Source organism: Rhipicephalus sanguineus, chromosome 9 (genome assembly GCF_013339695.2).
Source record: "Rhipicephalus sanguineus isolate Rsan-2018 chromosome 9, BIME_Rsan_1.4, whole genome shotgun sequence".
Classification (NCBI taxonomy): domain Eukaryota; kingdom Metazoa; phylum Arthropoda; class Arachnida; order Ixodida; family Ixodidae; genus Rhipicephalus; species Rhipicephalus sanguineus.
Genome location: NC_051184.2, coordinates 47,638,959 through 47,648,658, shown reverse-complemented (window position 1 = coordinate 47,648,658; position 9,700 = coordinate 47,638,959). Strand labels below are relative to the sequence as shown.

Below are 9,700 nucleotides of genomic sequence, written 5' to 3'. Positions count from 1 at the left end.
GGATATCATAGTTGAAATTAAGAAGAAGAAATGGATATGGGCCGGCCACGTAGTACGTCGGCAGGATAACCGGTGGTCATTAAGGGTAACTGACTGGATTCCAAGAGATGGCAAACGCGTGAGGGGGAGACAAAAAATTAGGTGGGTAGATGAGATTAAGAAGTTTGCAGGTATAACGTGGCAGCAGAAAGCACAGGACCGAGTTGATTGGCGGAACATGGGAGAGGCCTTTGCCCTGCAGTGGGCGTAGACAGGCTGATGATAATAATTAACTTACGTTTGCCTCACCTCCACCATGAGAAGCCACAATCCGTCGAAGGTACTGGATCGCCAGAATTTGTTATATACTCCGCATTAACTTCTTTTATTAAATCAACTCTGGAGAATAAAAATAACATGCACATATCATTTACCGCAAGCATGCCGGAAACACAGCATGCTGATCGCGTGTCGTGAAATTATTTTTACTGTGTATAAAACCGTGTTAAATATCAGCGCTCAGCTGCAGTTTCTCTGTATTGGCGCTGCAACTGCAGTAACCAATGGGTAGTCCACACTTGTAGCTGCGCAGATGCCTAACTCGCTACGTAAAATAAATTCTTCAAACCCGGAAAACCTCCAGCGCGCTGTCCTGGGCGCGGCATTCAACGACTCTGTTGTTGTAGTACGCCTGGAACAGCAAATGCATCTACGACTTGGTGACTCTTGATCCGTTATACCAGCGTAATAACCGCGAACTAACCTTGGGAGTACTGCGCTGCACGACTGAACCACAAAAAGTCACATGGTGCCTTATGCATGGTGTCTTATGCATGGTGCCTTATACCGCGAATTTTCTGTCGGCAAAATTAAAAATAGTACGTTTATTTGATACAACTAAATTCTCGCATCAGTTCGGTTATTGCAACAGATTTTCAAATTTCAATTTGAACGCTGAGCGCCTACGTAGACCAGACACGATTATATGGTGGACATTTCAATCCCTGCATCATTTATCGGTAGTATAATCCACCATGAAAGACTGTCCGAAAAGGAATTTTTTTTACTGGAATAAGACTATTCAGAAAAACCTTCCTTGCGGGCACTTGTCACAATCCGCCGAGGATCACCATCGCCGTAGTCATCGTCGTCAGGTGTGGTGCATCGTCAGGTGTGGAGCCACCCTAGTGGTGCCGTGCGAAGCGCTGTAAGGGCACACGGTCTACGGGTAAGTACTCGTAATTCTTCGAGCCGCTTGCAACGGACCGCCGCACTCTTATCTACCTCCTCATAGGAGATATGGCGAGCACCACGGCAGGCTCCAGCTCAAGCCCGAGCATACCGAACACGGGCAACTGGGACCCGATGGTCTGCTTGGACGAACAGCCGACGCCCTCTTGTCTCCTGAGGGTGACGCGGGAGATCGCGGACATCGAGGACAACCGGCTGCCGGGCATCTTCGTCTCGCCCGAAGAGAGCGACGTCACCAGGATCCACGCCGTCGTGATGGGACCCGAGGGAACCCCGTACGAGGGCGGCTTCTTCCACTTCTTCATCAAGTGCCCCTCGAACTACCCGTTCGTTCCACCCCGTGTGCGCCTGATGACTACCGACGCCGGTAGAGTGAGCTTCAACCCGCACCTCTACGCTTGCGGGAAGGTATATATATATACGCCGTGTTTTCTGACGTGTGTTATCCTAAGTTCATAGCTTGTAGCGTGTGTTATGGATATAAGCACAAATAGGTGGAGATGAAAAATCTCTGAACAGTGGGTGTCACTGGAAATGTATGTATGTATGTATGTATGTAGATAGATAGATAGATAGATAGATAGATAGATAGATAGATAGATAGATAGATAGATAGATAGATAGATAGATAGATAGATAGATAGATAGATAGATAGATAGATAGATAGATAGATAGATAGATAGATAGATAGATAGATAGATAGATAGATAGATAGATAGATAGATAGATGGAAACCACCAGTTCTTCAATCTTAACATTCCATTAATGAATTAAAAATAATTACGTAAAATATTTGCTTGGCATTCTCATTGTCATAGCCTCAGGGAATTATAAACCTCTTCACAGGACAGAAGAAACACCACCTTTCTGGGCTGTGGCACAGGACCACATAGGCTGCCGTCACAGCCTCGGCTGTGCATTTTTGGGGAGTCACGCATGTTTAGCAGAGCCCAAAGGGGATTACGGCGGCGCCTAGGGAGCCTCCTGTGAAGAGATCTATAAAGACAAGTAAAAGACCTATTGGCACGACGAAATTGTAGCACGCTTTGCCGACCTCCCCATGACAATTCAAAATTGGGCCGCCAAAACGCACGAAGCAGGAAATCGGCAGTATTGGCAATACGATTTTAATCTCGCACGCAGGTGTGTCTCAGCATTCTCGGCACTTGGCCTGGACCAACCTGGACACCTGCCCACAACATTAGAAGCCTACTGATCTCCATACAATCGCTTATGATCGATGAGCCCTTCTTCTACGACGAGTTCAGTACGACGTGCAATGCGCTCTCCACCGCACAGTACAACGACAGAGTAGGACACGACACCGTCAGGGTGGCCGTATGCGATGCTGTGGAAGCGTATCTTGGAGAGGAACCTCCATACCCTCCGTGCCTGGTCTCTGAGATCCTGAAGAAGTTCGCCCAGTCGTACGAGAAGTACGAGGAGAGGATCGAAGCCCTGGCCGAGCTGGACAGTGCCCGACGGTTGTCTCAAACGCTGGACCACACCACCGCGTACCTGTACGAGCCTCTGCTGTCTCGTCTAAGGCAACTCGGCCAGCGGGTCAAAGAGAAGATCGAAGTGGATGGCGCGCGTCGCTGAAATTTGCAAGCAATGAGCTGCCGCCGTGGCCCCGTAGCAAAACCGGATGCGTCATATTCGAGATTTGAGAAACGCTATGGAAAAAAAAATTAAAGGAACGACAGGTGCATGCAGAATTGAACAGTGTATATTAACGCGACAGCGTTAAAGAGCTCGTATCGCAGAAATTCCGCCGTCGGCGTCGGCGTCGGTGTCGGCGTACATTGCCATCGGGCGTCACACCATGTCAATATCATAACGACTTGGTGGTTTAAAGACAGCCACCCATTACAAAAGGCACACGCATTACTGCGCGTATTCCCTTAAGACCACGTAGTGAGTGCATCGCAACTTCGAAAAAGTTTCTCGCGCATAATTGCTCGTAGTGTAAAGCATGCTACCCATTACATAAGGTACACACCTTAGTGCGCGCATTCTGTTAAACACTCGTAGTGTTCGAAGTGCGCACTAGGGGCAGGGTATCGCTATCGCGTTCAACTCTTAAATGCGAAGCTTAAGCGTCCCCCCATTTTTTTGTGCAGGTTCTGGCTGCGACCCAATTTGTCTAATGAACGTACCACTCGAGGGATGAGCACACCCATACGAATGTATTTACTTCGTACGTCGAAACAATAGTCAATTACCCAGCGCGGAGGTCTAGTGATTATGGTGCTTGACTGCTGACCCGAAGGTCTCGGGATGTAATCCCGGCCGCGGCGGCCGCATTTCGATGGAGGCAAGATGCTAGACGCCCGTGTGCTTAGATTTAGCTGAACGTTAAAGAATCCGAGGATGTCGAAATTTCCGGAGCCACTACGGCGTCTCTCGTAATCCTGATGTATTACAGCTCGCTCTTATGATCATATCGTAATCACCGTAATCATATCGCGGTTTTGGGACGTGAAACCTCAACGATTATTACGAAAAATAGTAGTATTTACGACGCTCCTTTGGACAAGTGTGCAGTGTAGTTTATCGCAAAGATAAAACATTCGGCAGATCCCACGCCTTTTGGGAATCGGTTTCATGCGAAGCAGTCGGTCAGTGAGTGCATGGTCCCTCAATACTTTTTTAGTATTGAGGGGACATGGTGAGTGTCTAGGCAGCATTTTTTTTTTTTTTTGCTTTGAGCCAAGCGTTAGGAGGTGAATCGACGTGTTCTTGTAAGTGTAGTAGTGCACATATCGTGGGCTTAGCAGGAGTCGACTACACTGGCGTTTAAACGGTCACTTATGGTGTGACGTAACGTAGGAACTCACGTTAGAACACAGACGTCAGTATTATCGAAACGAGGTTTACTTTAAGGTGAGATGATATGATTATCATACGTAACTTTCGTTAGCGTATTTCTCCGAGGTCGAGCAACGCTTCAATATAGCTTGCTGAATCATAGCAATGTGAACGTAATGCTTATTAGACTGCTATGCAAGCGGAGTCAACACTGGAACCACAGTTGACGTTAACCCGGCATGATGTCTGTATGATAGGAGTAAATATGTATCGTTCATTGCTTCGTTATAAAATTATACAGCGAACACGCAGCCGCAGTTGACGTTGTACCGACATTACGCCTGCATAGCGTCTTTTTTTTCCAAAGCAGCTTCAAGACCTGGCGTGCCTCTGTGGTAGAATACCTGACTGCCACGCAGATTGCTTGGGTTCGATTCCTGCTCGGCAGCGCTGGGCAGTATCGACAATACATGTATCTTAGATACTATCTTAGATACTCTTTGGGTATCTTGTATCTGTATAGCGATACATCTCGCAAGACGTGTATCAGTATCTTTATTTTCGATACATTCAATTATTTATCGTGTATCTTAAGATACAAGATACCGAGATTGCACCACCACCGTGCGAAACAATAGACGTCAGCTGAACGCCGCTTCTCAAGCTGATACCGCTGCCACTAAGTCACCAGTATTAAACTAAAGGCCGTGATATTATTTTATGTTTCCACCAGAGTTTTCCAGCGAGGATAGGCGATGAGCTGTAAGCGTCCCTATTGGTGGAGCAGAGTCACACGGTGGCGCGCTTGTCTATCGAGCGCCAACACGTGAGCGACGTGGTGGCGCTCACGTCGTCTTGATAGACAAGCCCGCTAACGTACGCCCAGCCGACCTTCCGTTTTATCGCTTCTGCTTTTTAGTTGTGCCAGTGCCGCGACACTTGGCACTTAGCAACTGTCCTGTGCCGCGTACTTCAATGCGCGCGGCGTCTTCCGCACACATTCTGAGGCCGCTGTAGTGCCATTATCGAACTTTCTCTTGCGTGGTGCTTCGTTACGAAGTCTGAAGAATGCAAGCTTGAGGGGGGGGGGGATTGCTTTGCGTCTAGTGGCGTTCACACATCGGCGATTTGAAGGCTCTCGTGAATGCAAGTTTCAATTACAAGCACCATGATTAACTCATATGCAAATAATATTCCAATAGCTATAGCACCACCGGTACCGATGCTCGATCTAACAGAACTATAGCATTAACATAACAACCGCTATCTTGGCGTCTTTTTCTTTTATTCAAAGAGTTTTTATAATCACAATTTGATTGCTAGCAGAAGTTCTTTCCTTGCTGTCCTTTTCCATGCAATACATTACATACGATCCTATATTGTTTTTTTCTTGTCTCCTTAACTACAATATGCCTTTAACGTACTGCCAAGGAAAGCTCTCTCATTCTTGCTTTTAACTGTCATTTCTGCTACTGTTTACATACTTATAGTCCACTTGAATTCACTGTTTAGTAAAGGCAATTTTGAGAGAAAATATATAGTAAACCGGGCGCACCTGGAGTATACAATAACGAAAATTCTGCTTACTACTAAGTAAAATCGCAAAATTGAGTTTTCGTTATAATAACACTAATTATTAGGAGCCATCCTAATTGTGTTAGCAAAGGTATTCGAGAACAACTGTTATACCAAATTCTCCGTTTTTCTCATGAGCGTCCCACGAGCCGTTTTAAGCTATTTTTTATAGGCACTGAATTTAATTCGCATAGCTACTATAGGGGTTTACCGCCGCGGTGGTCTAGTGGTCATGATGCTTGACTGCTGACCCGAAAGTCGCGGCGGCCGCATTCCGATATGCTAGAGGCCCGTGTGCCTATATTTAGGGTTTTAAAACACCAGATGGTCAAAATTTCCGGAGCCCTCCATTACAGCGTCTCTCATAATCATGTCGTGGCTTTGGGACGTCAAACAGAACAATTATTATTAGCTCTTTGGGGAGCCGTCTGCATCGTGTTTCTATGCTTAATCGCTGTTCTTGATACGCAACCGCTTTTCTATTTTACTTAGATATATTTGTTTTCCTTGTTTAGGCTTTGTCACGTATCTCGGGAGCGCTTGCAATATGTGATGGAATTGGGAGAGTGAGCGAGGCCGGAGACCGTGGCGTCACGGCAAACAAACTTTATATCCCACACCACGGCAAACCAAAAAATTAACACACTAACAATTTACAATCAGGAGTAACATGTGCAAAAACGCCAAGCGGTATACAAAAGGATATAACAAACACTCCTAACTAGGCTCGACTCTAATGGCACGAAAGTCTGGCCACTATGGCGTCTCGGTCTAGCTACGCGAATAGAACGTTCTTACTTCGCGTGAGTCCGTCGCCTCGCTCCCGTGCCAAAGTCGACGCTCAGTCCCGTCGACGCTGCTCCTCGACGTCTGAGAGTCGCCGTCGTCGAAGCTGCCGCCTCGCTAGTCGTCCACGTCGCTGACCCTTCGGTCTTTCTTCGAGAACGTCGTCTCGTCTGGTTAGGCCTAACCCTCGGCCTATCCCCTTGGTGCCACCGGGTCAAACTGCCGACGTGGCTCTCCGGTGATTGTCGGTGGATTGCCGTCTCGTCGAGCTGTGGTAGTGCCGTAGGTGCCCTGCGAACTGCTGGATGAGGCTGCTGCAAGCTCGGGGAGCCTCACTTGGATGACGCCAAGGTCGACGGCCACCCTCCCGAGCCTCTCGCCGCTGCCTCCAGAACGGGGTCCTGCTGCTCCTGTCGCGGGTGCGACGTTGGCTTGCAACACCTTGCTCCTCCACGACTCCACCGAACAATGCCTCCTTGTTCTTCCTTGGTCTCTCACCTCGGCTCGGGTCACGTGGCACGCGCCTTTCTCCGGCCAATGGCGTGCGTGGACGTGGCGGGGTAGCACACCATCGGGTACTTTTCCATCCCCCACACACCATCGCTACCTTCTGCCCTTCTGCACGTGCCTCGTGCCCCCTTTACTCATGACAGGCTTCGATAAATTCTATTACTGTTGTTAATCACCAGGTAATTGGAGCTATAAGTGGCATTAGTCTGAATAGCGGCGGCCGGTGTCCTGTGGCGCTTTGTATCACTCTACAATACGTCTGAATAGTTTCAGCGCGGCACATGTTCTTGGCGACGCACACCAGTCCGGTGATCCGTTATTGCGAAAGTCGTAATACGTTTACGGGCAAGGTAGACCTCCACAGTGGTATTTGCACTATCGTGCGGAGGCTTCTTATTGAAGTTCTTATGATTACGTGGTAACCCGCTAGCTGGTCGGCAAGCAGAGCAGGGACTCCCGTCAATTACAAAAGCGACAATCAAACAGATCCCACGTACCGTGGGAGTCGACGTTATGCGAAGCATGCGGCGGGTAGGTGACTGTGGTGTAAGTTTTAAATGCGAAGCATTTCTTAGCGAACTTCTGCGACTTTGACCGTATCTATCTATCTATCTATCTATCTATCTATCTATCTATCTATCTATCTATCTATCTATCTATCTATCTATCTATCTATCTATCTATCTATCTATCTATCTATCTATCTATCTAGCCGCCTACGACTTTGTGCTCTCCTGGTCGCTTGGTTAATCGAATGTGCACCAAAATTGGTATGGCGTAACATGACTGTATGACGAACATAAATGACAAGTCATAACATGAAAATCATGACACGAATGTCATGTACAGCATGATTTACATGCTACGCTCATGGTGCGCTGGCGGCCGTTTCGCTAGCTTGATATACGAGGGCGGTCCGATAAGTACTTAGCCTCACCGCGAGAGCGCGACTCTATCGCATGAGACATATACTGACGTTAAGTACGCTTCCTTAGAGGGACACATGCGAAGGTCCAGTCGAATCGGGCTCGCGGTTTTGTTTTGGCCGCTTGAGGAAGCAGGTGATGTTCATGTGTCCGTTAAAAATGGAAAAAGAGCAATATCGGTCGGTGATTCAATTTTTGTTTTTGGAAGGGAAATTGTGCAGGGAAATCAAAGAGCAACTGGATGCCGTCTACGGTGAGTCTTCTCCTTCGATGGCAACCGTAAAAAATTGGTTCGATGAGTTTAAACATGGTCGCACGTCGGTTTTTGATGAGCCTCGCCCAGGGGCCCCGCAAACGGCTACCACGGCCGATAACGTGGCAAAAATCCACGACCTCGTATTGGCAGACCGCCGACTGAAGGTGTGCGAGATAGCTGAGACAGTAGGCATCTCAAAAGACCGCGTGGGTCATATCCTGCATGAAATTTTGGGCATGAGAAAGCTGTCGGCGCGATGGGTGCCGCATTTGCTCACTCTGGACAACAAGCGCGTCCGTGAGGCCACTTCAGAGCAGTGTTTGAAGCTGTTTAAGAATAATCCGAAGGAGTTCTTGCGTCGTTTTGTGAGCGTCGACGAAACATGGATCCACTGGTACACACCAGAGACCAAAGAACAGTCGAAACAGTGGACTGCACACGGAAAACCTGCTCCGAAGAAGGCGAAGACTGTCGCATTGGCCGGAAAGGTGATGGCTACCATTTTCTGGGATTCTCAAGGTGGGATCTTTGTCAACTACCTTGAGAAGGGCAAAACGGTGACAGGACCCTACTACGCTGAATTACTGGGCTGATTCGACGCCGAATTGCGAAAAAAACGGCGACATTTGGTGAAGAAAAGGTGCTCTTCCACCATGACAATGCGCCAGCTCACACCTGCGCCGTCGCCATGGCTAAGTTGGTCGAACTAGGCTTCGAAATGGTGCCCCATCCAGCGTATTTTCCAGATTTGGCCCCGAGTGATTTCTTCTTGTTTCTTAACTTGAAAAAATCACTCGCCGGACAAAAATTTGAGTCGAATGAAGAAGTTATCGCCGCCACAGAAGCCTACTTTGCAGCTCAGGAGAAAACGTATTTTTCTGACGGGATCAAGAAGTTGGAGGATCGCTGGATCAAGTGTATAGAGTTGAAAGGGGACTATGTTGAGAAATAAATCGACACCATTCCAAAATTTTCGTTTTTCTTTTGAAGGCTAAGTACTTATCGGACCGCCCTCGTACACCAAAATTGGTATCTTGTGACGTGACTGTGTGACGAACATAAATAACACGAGTTAACATGAAAATCATGACATGCATGTCATGTACAGCATGACTTACGTGCCACGCTCATGGTGCGCTGGCGGCCGTTTCGCTAGCTTTATATACACCAAAATTGGTATCTTGCGACGTGACCGTGTGTCGAACATAAATAACACAAGTTATCATGAAAATCATGACACGCATGTCATGTACAGCATGACTTACGTGCCATGCTCATGGGGCGCTGGCGGCCGTTTCGCTAGATTGATATGCACCGAAATTGGTATCTTGCGACGTGACCGTGTGACGAACATAAATAGCACGAGTTATCATGAAAATCATGACACGCATGTCATGTACAGCATGACTTACGTGCCACGCCCATGGGGCGCTGGCGGCCGTTTCGCTAGCTTGATATACACCAATATTGGTATCTTGCGACGTGACCGGGTGACGAACATAAATAACACGAGTTATCATGAAAATCATGACATGCATGTCATGTGCAGCATGACTTACGTGCCGCGCTCATGGCGCGCTGGTGGCCGCTTCGCTAGCTAGATCT

General features: G+C 47.8%; 1 protein-coding gene across 1 annotated transcript; it reads left to right on the top strand.

The window, feature by feature from the left end:
* The first annotated feature begins 1,278 nt into the window (after nucleotides 1-1,278).
* On the top strand, nucleotides 1,279-2,833 carry LOC119405496 (ubiquitin-conjugating enzyme E2 Z). The gene is made up of 2 exons (XM_037672330.1): nucleotides 1,279-1,638; nucleotides 2,375-2,833. The coding sequence occupies exons 1-2, from the start codon at nucleotides 1,279-1,281 to the stop codon at nucleotides 2,831-2,833; spliced, it is 819 nt and encodes a 272-aa protein (XP_037528258.1).
* The last annotated feature ends 6,867 nt before the right edge of the window (nucleotides 2,834-9,700 follow it).